This window comes from Penicillium nucicola, assembly GCF_028828085.1.
Source record: "Penicillium nucicola strain IBT 29836 chromosome Unknown utg000005l, whole genome shotgun sequence".
Classification (NCBI taxonomy): Eukaryota; Fungi; Ascomycota; class Eurotiomycetes; order Eurotiales; family Aspergillaceae; genus Penicillium; species Penicillium nucicola.
The window spans coordinates 1,406,715-1,423,337 of record NW_026643129.1 but is presented as its reverse complement, the minus strand read 5'-3'; the positions used below and the strand labels follow the sequence as shown (position 1 = coordinate 1,423,337).

At 50.5% G+C, this 16,623-nt stretch overlaps 5 protein-coding genes across 5 annotated transcripts; 4 read left to right on the top strand and 1 right to left on the bottom strand.

The window, feature by feature from the left end:
• Window positions 1–114: 114 nt before the first annotated feature.
• Window positions 115–743, top strand: N7511_005606 (uncharacterized protein; the record flags this gene model as incomplete). The annotated part of the gene is made up of 3 exons (XM_057127983.1): window positions 115–124; window positions 276–602; window positions 691–743. 3 exons carry the CDS (start codon window positions 115–117, stop codon window positions 741–743), a joined length of 390 nt encoding a protein of 129 aa, XP_056984500.1.
• Window positions 744–1,956: 1,213 nt separating this feature from the next.
• On the top strand, window positions 1,957–4,023 carry N7511_005605 (uncharacterized protein; the record flags this gene model as incomplete). The annotated part of the gene is made up of 3 exons (XM_057127982.1): window positions 1,957–1,991; window positions 2,150–2,490; window positions 2,558–4,023. The coding sequence occupies 3 exons, from the start codon at window positions 1,957–1,959 to the stop codon at window positions 4,021–4,023; spliced, it is 1,842 nt and encodes a 613-aa protein (XP_056984499.1).
• Window positions 4,024–6,553: 2,530 nt separating this feature from the next.
• Window positions 6,554–7,600, bottom strand: gldB (putative glycerol dehydrogenase (GldB); the record flags this gene model as incomplete). Its single annotated transcript, XM_057127981.1, has 2 exons — window positions 6,554–7,123; window positions 7,193–7,600. 2 exons carry the CDS (start codon window positions 7,598–7,600, stop codon window positions 6,554–6,556), a joined length of 978 nt encoding a protein of 325 aa, XP_056984498.1.
• Window positions 7,601–8,505: 905 nt separating this feature from the next.
• On the top strand, window positions 8,506–9,954 carry N7511_005603 (phosphatidyl synthase; the record flags this gene model as incomplete). The annotated part of the gene is made up of 1 exon (XM_057127980.1): window positions 8,506–9,954. One exon carries the CDS (start codon window positions 8,506–8,508, stop codon window positions 9,952–9,954), a length of 1,449 nt encoding a protein of 482 aa, XP_056984497.1.
• A 3,767-nt stretch (window positions 9,955–13,721) lies between these two features.
• On the top strand, window positions 13,722–15,757 carry N7511_005602 (Leucine Rich Repeat domain protein; the record flags this gene model as incomplete). Its single annotated transcript, XM_057127979.1, has 3 exons — window positions 13,722–13,905; window positions 13,964–14,314; window positions 14,364–15,757. The coding sequence occupies 3 exons, from the start codon at window positions 13,722–13,724 to the stop codon at window positions 15,755–15,757; spliced, it is 1,929 nt and encodes a 642-aa protein (XP_056984496.1).
• Window positions 15,758–16,623: the final 866 nt, after the last annotated feature.

The window sequence follows — 16,623 nt, the reverse complement described above, 5'->3', positions numbered from 1 at the left end:
GGAAAGAAGAAAATTCACTAATCCCGGGGCCACCGCCCCAACATCACCGCCCACATAATCTCCAACTCCAAACCACCAATCTGCATATTGACTCGGTTCATTTCTGATATCCTCATGGCTCAGGGTAAGTCCCTCATTGCCTGCCTCCAACCTTGCAAGGCCAAGAGCACAGTGGGCCCGCGGTATCGATAGCGAAGCTCCATACCCACCTGCAGCCCTCTCTGCCTCGCCTTCTTCCCACACCTCTTCCATCCATCCATTAACACAACCATCAGATCCAACCGACCCAGACGGTGACTCTGAAATGACTTCATCAGTCGGCTCCCTTCACAGCGGCCACGAAGGTGGCACCGGTGCCCGCACGCCTACAGGTATCGCCCAAGCTCCAGCCAGCGCAACGGAGCTCTCTCCGCCCGGCTCGCAGACACATCATTCAGCTCCTCCCCTTTCCGACATGCGGGCTTCAGTGGAAGTGCGCAAAGGGTCTGTCACGGATAAGGCTGGGGAATGGGAATCGGGAATTGCGGCTTGGAAGTCCAAGCGCGCTCAGGATGATGTTCATCGGGCTTTGGAGTTTGTTACTGACAAGGACTTCAGCCTAGGTGTGTGGCCATATCATATCTTCTTTGGAAATCTCCAGGACTTTCCAGGGCTGTGTTGAATTGTATGTGCTGACTTGCTGATTCATAGATGAATTCGGAGATCCGTTCGATGAACGGGACTTGGAAGAGAAGCTGTTTTGATGAGGGTCTACTTCCCCTTTTAGCCTTTCCTCTTCGTTCTTTGCTGGCGGTAGCATATCACGATTAATGAGACACGACTTGAGACTTTTCATTTGATCTTTGCTTGTTGAGTGGCGGTTGTTTTCTCTCGCCTTTTGTCGGTAGAACACGACTCGACGGGAGCAAACGCTCTCGCTATGAGAATCCTCACTTCTCCCTTATTCCTTTCTAGTTTTTTCTCTTTCTTGCCAAGTCAAATTATACTCCGGAAATTTGCGCTTCATGGTTTACCTCACGGCAAAACATGGAGAGCGTCTATGCCCCTCTCTCCTTGTGAGTGAGGACTCTGTGGTGTAGGCGCATCTGCTGAATTCCAAGATCGATATGAGAGCTTCTCTGGCTGTATCACCTCGCTTTGTTTCCTTTTTTTTGTTGCTTTTTTGGTGGAAAGTGTCTGTATTGTGCTCATCAAGAGTACTTACGGACGGGGCGACAAGTGGAGATACGGTTTATTTTTTGTCTCTCGACATTCATATAGCTTGTAGAAAATGTGTCTTGAAGTCATACAGTCAACTATTCTCTCACTTCGGTGTAGCTTATTGTTTCTACATTAATTATGTCGTTTTACGAGTAACCCTTCTCCGTTGATTGAGTCACTCTAGTATATATATCGCCCTCGATAGATGTTGAAAAGACATGCTAAGTCACCACTGGCCATGACAAACAACTTCCTATTCATACAAACCAAGAAAAAGAACAGAAAGATAAAATATGGAGCGTTAACTTGTAGTTCACGTTGTGTCCGCAATTCCTCTACAGTGAATAATCTGTCGCGGGTTTTGACACCAGTTGACCTCCAGTTCGATATTGTCACCATTCTATCTGCAGCTGGTATCAACACAAGCCAAATCAGATCCCTTCGAGCCCATCAGCCTAACAGTCCTACTACAGTCCCACGTTCATCATCAATTACCCGAGACTTGACCGCTACGTGGGCTACGAAGCGTTGGCCAGGCAACGGGACAAAAGCATCAAAGCAAAACCACAACGGGCAGTCCGATGACTTTTCAAACTCATCACTATTCGACATATGCTTAATCAAGGGTTTATATCCCAACCGACATCCTGTGATTAGCATCGTATCAATGCGCTCTCAATAACTCGACTTTACTGAACATACACCCAGCCCAACCCCAAATTCCAACGGCTTTTTGACACATTCCACGCGACAACAATGGAAAACATGCCACCCTCGCAGGCGCAAGCCAGGTATGTCATTTCTACTCTCCATAGCTCTCGTCCTTATACCTACTCCTCCAAACAAAAACGCGCCTGGAAAGCCCCTCGTTCAGGGGTCGCCCCCTCCTTGTTTTGACCAGCACACAAATCCGCCACATAGTCCCAGCGCTGACAACAGCATTCTATAGCGACGCCGCCAAACCTGTTCCCGAAAGTTCTTTTAGCTTCACACCTATCAAAGCCCTGAGCGCGCTGCCACGTCTTTGGGATCGCAAGCCTTCTACTCCTGTTCGGGCGGGCGACAAGTCTCGCAAGTTGTGGAAGCGCATTCGCTTCCCCTTTAGCAATATGAACGCGACGGAAAGTAAAAACACGTCTATCGGCGTCTCGAACAACTCGGATTATCAGCGCGGAGTTAAGCGCCAATGTGTTGACCCAACGCAGTCGGTGGACCACGAAACTGACGCTGAACAACGTGGGCGGTCTTTCTTGGAGACCAAGTGGGAAATGGAGGCATCTCGCAAGCGACGTGAGTATTTCGTCTATAGCATGTCTTGGCGATCATGTTATGGTGAACGTCCGGCTGACAGTAACAGGCAAATTACCAGAATTCAATTTCAATATTCACGACGAGACCTCCCAGGGCGTTTTTAATTTTGCTGCTCAGGCCGAAGCTGCCACTGACGCCCACCAGGATGCAGCTCTCAACGCCTCGCCGCGGCCTCTAGGTTTGTTTTCGGCCAAGACCCCCGTTTACAATGATGCCATGGACATGGGCCTCGACGGTGTGGCGTCGCCTAAGCCTGCAGATGAGCAGTCTGGACCGGTCCAGGAGGCAAGTGCAGTGATCAACAATGCAGCACCCGCTAAGGCCGTCGACGACTTGACGCAAGAGCAGGAAGTGAAATTGGTGCGATCGGCACTGCGCAGCTCTCTCGACGGAGAGGATGCAGAGCTGCTAAATGACTTCTTGTCGAGGGCCAAGGCGAAGCGTGCAGCCAAGGCTGCCCAAACCGACGTGGAAGTGACTGAGGAATCCTCCAGCCCAGAGGAGCCTGAGATCGAATGCTCAACCCCACGATCGCGTCGTGCGCTAGAGGAGCTCACTACGAATTCTCCTTCGCCTATCAAGTTGCAGATCTCGCCTAGTAAATTCGACTTTGCCCGTGCCGAGGCCCAGGATGAGGTTGTGAAGGGCCTACAGGAAGAGACTGCCCCTGCAAGCCCTGCTTGCCGTCGCAGCACTCGCGCCAAGGCTCCATCCACCAGTGTCCCTGCTGTGCGCAACACTATCGCGCTCCGCCGTGCAAAAGGAACGGAGTTCATTTTCCTGCAGCGCACCGAGGCCCAGGAGGTGGCTTTGGCCACAAAGCGCAACACCCGACTCAACAAGGGCAAGTCTGTTTTCCCTCAGGTCGCCCTTGAAGCTCTGGCTCAACAGTCCGAGGAGCTTGAAGCCGATGACAAGCATGTGCGCTCAGACCACAAGGGCCCTAGCAGCCGATCTACCAAGCGAAAGCAAGTGTCATGGAATGAGGAGCGCATGGCTGAGTATGAAGAATACAAGGATTTCACAGATGACCAAGAGGAGGAGGGTGAGAGATGCACCAGTGACGTCGGCGCTACCCCTCGCCGATCTGGCAAACGGTCAGAGAAGAACACTGCAGCCAGTGAGCGCAGCAGCCGTAGCCAAATACAGTCAGAGTCAGAGCCTAAGACTCGGGAGGATGGTGGGCCGGAGAGCGGCCCGACCGTCCCTACTGCCGCTGCTGCACCCGCTACTGTACCCCCGCGCTCACGCCGGGTGAGGCGTTTGGGCGATTCGGGGGCCATGGGCTCTGGGACTCCTGTGAAAGGTGCTCGCACCAGCCCTCCAGCCTCGGCCCCTGGCCCTTCTACGCCAACCAAGGGTCGCCGCAAGCTGACGCCCAAGTCGCCCACGTCCTTGGCCCCGGCTCCCTCCCAAAGTGGTATTCCGACTCGGAGCAACAAGGAGAAGAGCATGCTCCAGGTCAGCGCAGGGTGCACGCCCACAGCTCGCCGGGTCCGATCAAGATCTTGATCGGTGTATACTACGTAGACATTCAACTTGTCGCGTGCTGTCTTTCTTGATCCTCTCTATATATGCAGGGAGTTTGGCTTGTGCTTAAGATACCAATTGCCTGTTTTTTTTTTTTTTTTGTTTCTGTTTCCTGATTCCCTTTACACGTATTAGTTTCACAAATCCATTTGAATGCTCGTGAAAATGATACTCTTACCCCCTCACCCTTTCGATCTAGATAAGATCGTATAGCACGGCCCAGCCGCCCTATGCCGACATCATGCCGAAATCATGCAGAATGACGTCTGTGCCGTTGCGCACGAACTTCAACTTCACTTTCGGAGTTGGCGCGGAGTACCACTCTCGGACTAACCATCCAATCCCCCAATCCCAGTACGGATCTCCTACGTATCGCAAGCTCGGGTCGAACATTCCGAAAATCAGTCTCAGTTTAGCCTAACCTAATACTTGCTTGTATGCAACTAGCCGCTTTGACTTGAGGGATATTACAGGGCGGACAGCGCGTTTGTGGTCTGTTCTCTGGGATGATCCCTCGTGTCAGAGGCATTCCCTCTGTTGCATTTGGGTTATCTTTGGCCCAATTAGGGGTTGTCGGGCCTGGCCCTGCTGGCCCTAGGCCCCTGCTGGACTGGTTCGTGGCTTGATACTGGTATGTATACCCGGTACAGCGCTGATCGCTGAGATTTGCAAATTTCAATTTTGCGTACTGTACTTGTCTGCTTCCAAGGTTGCAGGTGTACGGTGTGCATTGATCAGCGGCTTTATATCTGTCCTTGACTACGTTACTACTCCCAGGTCTATGTCGGATGCAATATAATGCAATATAATGCACTGCAATGCACCCCAAGTATAATTTCTGACCGGTCCCATGCAAATTCATACGACTGTCGTATGCAAGCTCCAATGTACACCTACTGTAGTCTACCAAGTATTTCCCTAGCCTACTACCGGACACCTAGTTTAGACAACAGACGTCACCAGTCTCCCAACCTCATCCCACCAGAGAAACCGGTCCTAATTCCCCGGTCCAAAGTAATCCACCAAAGTTCCTCCCGGTCAAGAATCGGGATCCCCGATCTCAACTCGGCATCGGAGCCTCTTAGAACCCGAGCTACGACCGGCCAAAAGAAACCACGCAATCCAGAGTTTGTAGTGGGTAGAGTAACCATCTGCGTTGTCCATTGAATTTAATGCCTCATTCGTACTACTGTTCTCTAGTGTAGACCGAAAGTAAAGAACGACCGTGGACTATAGCCAATCGCAAGCAACGAACGACCATAGGGAATAGAATGAAACATTAGGTAAACAGTAATCTCAGGTACCAGGTACCAGCGCACCAACCATGGATTCCCGCGGGCCCTGAGGTACCGAGTACACTTTCCAAAAAAACAAGACACGAACGGAACAATATCAAGAGTGAACCCCTCCAAACCCCTCCAAACCCCTCCATTCCCTAAGACACTAACCAACACTAACCCGACTAACACTACACTAACACCAATAGCACAACCACTGATATCAACTGAAAAAAACCCCTGATTAAATAATACAGCTAAACCATTCCCCCATTTGGTTCTCGGTGTTCCCCTACCAAACACGGGCTAGCAACCCGACATCGCCCGGTGTTCGACTCTGCGCTGCACACTAGTCCCGAAACAGGACAAGCGCGCGAGAATAGCTGAGCCCGATGCAGTGGCGCAGGGCCCTGCCACACCTTGGATGACATCGTTTACATCGGAGCACTCTGCTCCTTTTTGGGGGTTGTGTTATCCGCTTGGTAAGTTAACTTAACGTTAGGGTTACTTGTACATGTATGGAACCGTGGAAATGGGGCAATCAGCAGTCAAGTTACATAACTCCTGTAAGGGTGAACTTCACTGGATGTTATTGGCTGTTAGGGCTGGCTTGGGTGTTACCTTATTCCTCTTCCTTTCTTTTTTTTTCACCCCTTGCTTTGGGCTGCCGGGTCCGGCCTGCATTTGGATTGGGGATTGTCAGGTACGGTGTAACCTGGTGTCTGCAGTATGCACATTGCCATTGATCTTGAACTTGGAGATTGGGTCGTGACTGGAATTGGGGGGGTTTGGTCTGGATTTGATCTTTTCATGGAATTACAAGTACTCACTCCGTAATATGTACTCCGTAAATGTGAATGCAAATGTAACACCCCGTTCCTTGTAATCTTAATTCCAGGTTTGTGATTGACCGTCGAGTGATTGGACCCCTTCATACTAGTGGATCCTGACTATTGCGGCCGGTGTGTGGAGTGCTGAGGTTTACGAAGCCCGCCAAATGACATCGTCGGGACCGCTTCTCACCTGGCGAGGTTGCCGAGCTATACGAAACTCTGAAATCTGAAACTACAAGACTACAGTATGAAACATGGTACAGAAAATGAGGCTTGTGTGAGATGTAGATGGTACTCCGTATACAGGATACGGAGTAGGTATATCCAATTCATCTAAAGGCTTACAGATGTCGTAGTCTGTTCATTACACATATCCTCCCAGTCGTAGTCTTCGTTTTGCATTTAAAGAGACAGACCCTTGGCAGTCTCCTCGGGCCAGACATCGTATCCGAAGGTATCCTTCATGTTCACGAAGCGGCAGTGACGGCCCTCAGCAACCTTGTTGACGGCGGCAAAGTCCTCATCGCTGAGCTCGATGCTCTTGAAGTTGGACTGAATGCGCTTGGGGTTGGAGGACTTGGGGAGAACGCTGTAGCCCCGACGGAGACCCCAGGCAATGAGGACCTGGGCCAGTGTGTTGCCGCCCTTCTCGGCGACCTCGTTGAGGGTCTTGTTCTCGGCGACACGCTCACCGGTGGTGGGGACCTGGTTCTGCGAGCCCAGAGGAGAGTAGGCCTGGGGCAGGATGTTCTTGGAGAAGCAGTAGTTGACCAACTCGGTGTTGGGGAGGAAGGGGTGGATCTCAATCTGGTTGACCTGGGGCATGATCTTGGCGTACTTGGTCATGGCCTCAAGCTGGGGGATGGTCCAGTTGGACACACCAATGGCGCGGACTTTGCCATCAGCGTTGAGCTTCTCCATGGCGCGCCATGTCTCCTCGTGGTTCTCAGTGAGGTCCTTAAGGATGACGTACTAGAGATTGGGTTAATTGATGCTCTTTGCTTGCTGTTTGCTGCTCGCGTAATCGGAGAGGAAGCTTACCTTTCCATCGGGGCCGATCTTGGGCTTCTCTTGTGTCTCCTTCTCGGCGGCAATGGGCCAGTGAACGAGGAAGAGGTCGATGTAGTCGAGCTTCATCCGCTCGAGAGAGTTCTCACAGGACCAGATAACGTCATCGTAACGGTGCAGGTGGTTCCAGACCTTGGTAGTCACGAAGATGTCCTCACGCTTGACGGAGGGGTTCTTAGCGAGGAAATCACGGATTCCATCGCCAACCTCATCTTCGTTGAGGTAGAACCAGGCGCAATCCAGGTGGCGGTAACCAGTCTCGAGAGCGCAGGTGACGGCGGCGTAGGTCTCGCCCTTGGAGCCCTCGCTGGCAAAGGTACCGAAACCAACGGCGGGGAGTGTAACTCCGTTGCTCAATGTGCAAGTCTTTCCTGAAGACATAGTGATAGTATAAATTTGTGAATAGTTGATAGAGGCAAAGGAGGAAGAGAGGTTCTGAAGTAGAAGAGGACTGGGTGGGGGGGAGAGCTCAAGCGATGACGAAGGTGGGGTGGAGGGGTAGGTTGGAATTGAATTATTTTATTGTCTCCGGAATCAGCTTACAGTCGCAGCCACTTGAGCCACCATTGCTGGTCAAACTATAAACTACCGCATATATATGCCCTTGACCACTATGTAGTATCCCCGTGTCGATCCTCCAAGCATTCAATGTCCCAAATATCCCGAATATGCTTGTGCATGAAAATAATAATAATAATCACTCTTGAATCCGGGCACTGGCAATACACTGAATTACACCATACCATACCTGACCATACCGTAATTTGCAGGATGACATCACCGAAACGGTTGACCCGCCCGATCGTCATCGTCGCAGCTCTTCCCATCTCCGGCCCACGAACCGCCTTCTTATCCAATCAGTCTCAGACCTCACTTTTCTTTCTTCGGTGTATGCCCAATCAACCGGCTGCTTTTACTTCTGGTCCCGTGTATCGGGTACATGGTCTGACACTGTGTCAGCCACAATGACGCAGGTACTCTGTACCTCTGTTTCGCACCATGGTCCACTCTACCGCAACTGCTATCTTGCCAAATGATGACGATAATTCCTAGGAATGATGATACCCGAGTGGATCCTCTGTAAAAGGCATACCAATCTCGGTATCCTCCTGTTCAGGTGTATATATATGCTGAAAGCCCGCTCCTAACTTTTTTTTTATTCAGTTTCCATCCTTTCATCTTCATACCCTTTAATTCTTCCCATTGAGTCCTGTGTCAGTGACTCTAAGTAGAAGTCTTTCTCTCTCTTCTACTTTTTTTCTATTCCAATCACCCCCACCTTCACCATGCCTCGCTTCGACGACGCCGACATTGCTCCCCAGGACCCCCGCCAGACCGAGGGTCAGGGTGCTCTCTCTCCCCGGGACCAGCGTGCTGGCTCTGGCCTCGCTATCCCTTCTGAGGGCGGCAACACCATCGAGATCCCCGCCACCCGCAGCGCCATCAGTGATGCCGCTTCATTCATGCACAACCTGAGCTTGGCTCCTTCCATGAAGGACCGCCGTGGCTCGCGTAACTCCTTCGGCACATCGCTCCCCATTCCTCGCTCTCCTCGCATGTCCCGCCTGTCTTCCGTGCAGAAGACTGGCCGTCCTTCCGTCTCCCGGGATATCCTGGCCTCTCAGGTCCAGGATATGTCCGCTGAGAAGGTTGCCAAGGCTAAGAACATGGCTTTCGCCTTTGACATTGACGGTGTGCTGGCACACGGTAACCACGCCATTGCGGAGGCCAAGGTTGCTCTCAAGATGCTCAACGGTGACAACGAGCTTGGCATTCGCATTCCTCACATCCTCTTGACCAACGGTGGTGGTAAGACCGAGGAGGCTCGCTGTGCTCAGCTCAGCGAGGTCCTTGAGCAGGAAATCTCCACCGACCAGTTCATCCAGTCTCACACTCCCATGCAGGCCTTGGCTGAGTACTACGAGACTGTTCTCGTCCTTGGTGGTGAAGGCTTCAAGATCCGTGAGGTTGCTGAAAACTACGGTTTCAAGACCGTCGTTCACCCCAAGGATCTCCTCGCCTGGGACCCCTCCATCTCTCCCTGGGCTACCCTCACCGAAGAGGAGCGCGCTCAGGCCAAGCCCCGCGACTTCTCCAAGGTCAAGTTCGATGCCATCATGGTCTTCGCCGACTCCCGTGATTACCAGACCGATATGCAGGTCATCATGGATCTCCTCCTCGCCGAGAACGGTATGATCGGAACCAAGGCCAAGGACCCCGTTGCCACCCGCATCCCCATCTACTTCTCCCAGGGTGATCTCCTCATGCCCACCGAGCACAAGGGTCTCCCCCGTCTCACCCAGGGTGCCTTCCGTATCGCCATTGAAGCCCAGTACAAGACCCTCACCGGTGTCGATCTTGAGCGTGTCGTTTACGGTAAGCCCGAGCGTGCTACCTACACCTACGCCGACGAGGTCATGAAGTCCTGGATGGAGGAGCTCCACGGCGAGGCCCGCATCCCCAAGAACATCTACATGGTTGGTGACAACCCCGCCTCCGACATCATCGGTGGTAACATGTACGGCTGGAACACCTGCCTTGTTCGCACCGGTGTCTTCCAGGGTGGTCCTGGCGAGAACGCCCCCGACAGCCCTGCCAACTTCGGTGTCTTCGACAACGTTCTCGAGGCTGTCAAGGCCGCCATTGCCAAGGAGTTGGGCGCCGACTTCCAGCTCAAGTGGAACCCCAAGGTCAACCCCGTCCTGCACGGTGAGGCTACCTCCGCCATTGAGTAAACAGTCAAATGACGAGAACTCTTTGGGATATCTTTTCACGCTGAAACGAAACTCAAAAAACAATACGCTCTGCCAGGGCTCGAAGGATTTCCTTATATCTGTGGCGTTTTTCCTTTTGATATTATGTCATGTCGTTTTCATAGACTTCTCTTCTTCCCACCATCCTCTCACGCATGTTCCCCTTTTGGCTATTTCTTTTGGTTGAAATTGTGGGGTTCTGGGATCTAGGACTTCTGATATCCTTTGTCACGTTCGTCAGTCTGGTTCGCGCCAGACTGACTGGCCTGAGAGAAGACCGAATCTACTTTTCCATTTCTACTTTTTGATCTGCAAAACACGATCCGGTCGGTGGTTTCAAACTTCTGATTTTCTTCCCTCCATTTTTTTAGACTGGATTCTATTCCCATGTGTCATGACGCGAACAAGATTTCGCTTTTTTGTTGATTTTGACTTTTTTTTCACTTGCATTTTTTCCGCATGCAGTCATATTCCCAGGACTGCTCCAATACCACATGGCAATTTTTTTTTTCAATTCTCTGATGTGTGGCTTTACCGTAATTTTCTCCTCGTAATACTTCTCTTCAGTCGTTGATAGTCGTTGACGACATAGTGATGTCTTTATCAGCCTTAATCGATGAACTTTAACGTTATTTACTCGCTCTGCGTTAATAGTATTTGCATCTACCATATATAATATCAAAATTATGCATACATGATTCACATTCCAGTGGAATTGTCCTTGTATCATCGGTGTCCAGCATAATTTTTACGAACAAGACATTGTCTCAGACAATCCAGGACCCCCGCACAAGAAACCTTCTAGAACAAAACAAGCCACGATAAAGCCAAAAACACCCAAAAAGCAAACTCAAACAATGGTTTTGTACGTACGGAGTATATGTAACAATCCTCTGTAAAATTCAAAACACGTAAAATCAAGAACCAAGAAAGAGAAAGCATCGGCCCAGCCCAGTGGCCAATATCCCGTATTCCGCACGGGAGCCCGGGTACCCGAGAAACCAACACGCCACGACTTGCTTGGGTACTTGATTGTATGACCGGACTGTCTGACAGCTGACTCGGATAGAAGCCGAGACTGGAAGACTCTTTATCTAAATCTGAATCAGGATCTAGATCTAGATCCAGAGCGAGAAAAGTTGTGTTTTGGCATTCCCATGCATGTCCCTCCGAGGTGAAGTCTGAGGGGCCCTTGTTTCGGATTTTACTGTGACTTTCAATCTACTTCGCACGTTTATAGTGAGCTTAGACCTGATTGTGTTTTAGATTGGGTTGGTAGCCTGCTAGTGCAGGGGCTGTATGGAGTGTACTGTAGTACTGTATTTGTTTATGAACTTCTATTTGGTGTATTGGTACGACATGCTGGTGGATGGAATGGTATAGTAATCATCTAGGACGGAGATGTATTTTAAAGTGTGTTTGAGGAGGTTGGTATCAGGTTGTGTTATATAGAGAAGGGACACGTGATCTCTCATACATGAGAAGTGGAAGGGCTTATCATATTTAACGTCTTAAGGGAGATATATCTTTTGATACTGTGGAAATGTATTGATTGGAAGCGCCAGGGAAAAGTGACGCTTACGTTAGTTTAAGTCGCATGCTGGTTGGTTGTGACAATCAGACTATAATGTCATGATAACCACCGATGTTCATACCCAATGACCCTTGAAGGCAGTCTATAGACATGGATGAGACTTGATGAACCTGCAAGTCCCTCTAGCCTTTGAAAGGCTGAAACCTGTATAACTTGACAGGGTCAGCGAGGCCCAAGTAAGAACCAAGACAAATCGCGGAGATAGTGCCACACAAATTGCATACAATGGCAATAGTTCTTTTCAGGATCTTCACAAAATTTCAACATTCCCAAGTAACTTATGGGCTTGTCAGGTAATAGGAAACGCTTAAGATAACGATCATCATAGAAGGACACGTTGGAAATACTTCTCACAACATAAGGTGTAGTGGCAGAAAGAAAGATGCCCAACTCACCATTCCACATCAATAGATCATACACTAAGTAATGATCTGCAGCGCTTGTTAGGTAGCTTAGCAAATATTGGGCGCCAAAGCGCTAAACATTGGCGACGCCAAAATTGAGCAAGGAGAGAGTGAATCCTGTCGAGTCTGCAATCCACAGACCTTGGCAGTACCAACTCCGCGGAAATAGTGCAACCGCACTACTGACCAAGGCTTGGCCGGCATGCTGTCCACACCTCCCATGCCTCATTCACACCAATAATTATGGATAGCCGGCTTGCGAGGGAGTGGTGAACATACCGACGTCAACTCGGTGTTGAGCGTTGGGAATTGGACCATGTCGCATACGCTTCAAGTGGGCGCAAGAGCTAAGCCTCGCCAATTCTGTCGCGTAAGTCGTACAAATATGCTGTGTGAGTTGGAGTGACTCTTGTTAGTCCATCCTAAAATACACAAAGGTAGTCGATGCGGGCCATCAACATGGTTGAGATCTAGGGAGAGAGAGAGCAAGTTGAGGAAGGGGAGCGCAGTGGAGCAGATGAGACGCCATATAAGGACCGGGAATTGTGAGCGATCAACTCGATGGGCTTGGCTAGTCAGAGGCTAGTGTGGAATAATGTCGGTGAAGGCGATGTTACTGGACTAGTCAACTAGTTTGATCGAGGAATGCCGTCTAATAAAGAACGAATTGACCTTATGTCATCTATGCAAGGGACACGGACCTCATCAGGTGATGTGTTGGAGTTGTCATTATGTAATCGCGCATCTCCCCGCACCGTCAACCTTTAGGAATGGCGCCGGAGGTGCATTGAAGGTGTGCAGGGATGTGACAGGCTGTTAGGTAACTAGAACTCCTTTGTCTGGGGCGGATGCATCGGATTGACCATGATCGGCTGACCAGGTCTACCAGCAACCAGCAACCAGCAACAAGCAACAGCAACCTTGGAGAACTCACACCTGGGCAAGGTTTCAGATTATGTCATAGAATTGGGGTCCACAGGCTGTCTGAACTTTTTTTTTACGAGCAACGGTTATACTACAGCAGACAACTGAAACTGACAGTGCTGCTCGATATCCTTCTATTGAGTATCTAGTCGAGTCCGAATCCGGCGATACTCATACTTTCCGCATGCATACCGATCAGAGGAACCCAACCCGTTCCCATAAAAAGAAAACAACCTGCAGGGGTAGCTTGGGGAAACTAAAATTCAAAAGAAAATAAGCATGAAGCTAGAAGACTAATAGTGTAGAATAGAATCCAAGAAGAACCAACCCAAATCAACATACAAGATCAACTGGAATGCCCAATAACCCTATGAACCTATAACCTCCGAACAGAGGATCAACACTTCAGATCCGCCACCTCGGACAGAAAGGGAAAAAAAGAGTTCGCCCCCATGTGGCTATGGTCCCGTGCCTTTTACTTCTTCAACCTCTCTTCAACTTCCAATCCTAAACCTCACCAAACTCACCAAACTTTGATCGGAAGCTCAGCCGTGCAACAGCGGACCACGGGTTTTTTGTGACTAACAGCTTCGCAATTTTTCTTTCCCCCCCCCGCCCCTCTACAAGCCCTAACACCCCCGTTATTCCACGGTGTTAATATCCTCTTTCTATTGACCGGGCTCGCTTTTTACTCTTTCTTTTCTCTGGAATCTGGGGAAGCTTTTTTTCTTTTCTTAATTTCGGTAGAATTTTTTTTTTCGTGGTCCACTCTCGAGGCACCGACTAGTCCACTGTAGGGCCCTTTATAGAGGGCCTTCACCCTCACCATGGCTTCCGTTACTTCCCCTTCGCACTCCAAGCCTCCTTTCCCACACTTGACTTCGATTCCGTGTGGAGACCATTATCATTCCCGCGACTCATCTCCCTCGCCCTGCGGCACTCCCGACGGATCCAGGTCCAGCAGCCAGCGCCGCACCTCGTTCGGCTCGATCAAAGAAGACGTGGAAGACGGTACGTATAGAGCAGGGTGAGAATCCAAACCGGAGACTGACGTGATCGCTGGGATTAGGAATTGCGCAATCGTTCGTAGACAGCCACCAAGCCCCATCTCCCCAAGAGCCCAAGACCGAGCCCAAGGTCGAGCGTCCTGGCGTGGAGATGCAACAGGCCCCGGATTTCTGCTGCCCATGTGGTGGATTCCTGGGGTGGAAGCAAATTCGACTGGGCGGTAAGAGCCTCAGTCGCAGTTACAGTGACCTCCGCGGATTAGGCCAGTTGCAGGCCAAGGGCTGGGCATGGGAATCGCACGATCATGACCACAAGCCACAGGACCTGGCTCCTCCCAAGGAGCCGGAGGTAGTTGAGCTACAGACCCCTCCTGGCACTTCACCTCTGGAGAAGCTCCCCCCAGAAGTCCTCGGTGCGTTGCGGTGACCCCGTTGATATTTCTGATATACTGACTGATCTAGATCAAATCATCTCTAACCTGGCACTGGATCTCCCACCCAATGGCTACACACCTCGGAATGTGGATTTGGTATCATGCCTTCTTACTTCGCATACCTTGCACGCGGCTACGCTCGGCGTCTTGTACAGAAACATGACTTTCCCGCACTCCATCATCTTTTCCAAGGCTCTCAACCACATGTCGCAGTACCCAGCTCTCGGCACACTTGTGCGCCGCCTGGATTTCTCGCATTTCACTTCCGTTGGATTGGGCCGCACCAAACAGATGAACGCCGAAATTCAAAACCTGACCTCGCGCACACTCTTGCAATGCTTGGAGCTCTTGCCTAACTTGAAGGAATGTTTGCTGCAGGAACATCTCGAGGGCGATATCAGCGTGGATATCATTCGGAAGCTATTGATGGGTTTGGCGAATTTGCGCGCTGTGGATTTCTGCGGTTGCTCCACTCAGTCTTTCTCCGCCGTCTTCCAAGAGGCCCTAGTCGGTGGGCCCGCTCTGCCCATGACTTTGCCTAACCTGAAACGGCTCTCGCTCCATGAGTGCAGCACTATTCCCGCTCCGATGTTTGACCACCTCCTTCCGCGATTGGTCAACTTGACGCACCTCGATTTGACCCACACCCAGGTCAACGACTCTGCGCTCGCCCTCATTCCAGAGACAGCGCGCATTTCCCACCTCAGCTTGTCGCGATGCACCCGCCTTCGCCCATCGGCCTTGGTGGAGTTCTTGACCACTCACCCATCGGTCAATGAATCTCTTGTGTACCTGAACCTGTTGACTGACCCCACCCGTTTCCGCCTTCTGCAAGAGGAGGATGTTTCGGCACTGCTGCCCAAGCTTCCAGACACACTCCGCTCCCTCAACCTAGGCGGCGCAAAGATCACTTCGGACCACGTTCCATTCCTGGTTCCTCTGACCAAGCACCTGCATGAGCTGGGTTTGAGCTCAGCCGAGCTCTCAGTCCAAGATGTCAATTGCTTCTTCACCCGGTACCAGGACCCTGCAACAGGAAAGGAGAACAACGAGCCCAGCACTCTCTGCTACCTTGATCTCGCCAAGGTGCTCCAGATGACCATTGGAGCCATCTTCAATACAAGCACCTGTCTTCTACTCTCGAACCTGAGCTACCCCTTGCAGGTCGTCGAGTTTAGTGACAAGATTATCACACCTCTGCGGGAGCGGGCGAAGACCCAGCGCGTTTCCGTCGGATGGACGGTGCGAGACCTGGGTCGACGTGGCTGGTATGTCCGCGACCCAGCATCTATGCCCGAGCAACCCATCGATGATGGCGCCCGTTACTGGAAAATGGGCGCGCGCTGGTGGGGAATGCGCAAGATTCCTATGGCAGTCGGCGACGTCGGCGGCCTCTACGGTCACTATATGTTCAAGAAATGATCTGCAATAGCTTGAGCGTTCTGTTCTAAAAGCGTGCTCGCTGGATCTTTATTTTTGCCGATACCCTTGGTTTCTCATTTATTCTCGATTTTGCGTTTCCTATGGGAGGATTGCTTCTGATCATGACTACTTTCTTGTTACTTCATTGTCTTTTTCATTGTCTTTTTCACATTGACTTTTTGCGTTGATTTTTTTGGGGTTTTTTGACGATCATGAGTGTTGATATCCGGTCTATGCATGGCGGCGCGCAACATGGTTTACGAATTTCGGCATTCTGGCTCCTGGCTTTCGGGTTCGTGCTCTCGGTCGCGTCTATTTGATTTTGCATAGCATCCTGGGATCTCTTCAGCGGTGTCCTGGTTTTTTGATGTTTATATTGGTTTTGGCGTTGATTTGCTGACTATTTGTATTTATCTCTGCTCATAACTTGATTAACTCTACTTTTTTTTTCTCTTGAGCTTCGTAATATGAGTGACTGTTGCTAAGGTTTCACGGCTATAGCTCTAGGCACCAAGCTGCTTTTATCTTAATATGTCTGTCACTTGGACTCGGAAGAAGACAGCCAATAGAAAACTACACAGCGAGGAATAGTAAGCTCCAAGAAGCATCATTACCAAAAAGAAATCGAAATAAATTCCCATTCGGACGAATGACGACAATTACAGAAATTGGCCACATAACTGACAGACTTCCAACAAAATAATCTCTCAAAATAGAACTAACTGCATTCAAGAAACATACTCCAAACCAGAACTCCAGCCAGCAATCACCAAACACATTAGGGCATCAATTCACAGGTGACGCTTGGCACTTGTCATGTGATACGACTCAGAAGAGCCGCATGCCAATCACTTCTACCAGAACAA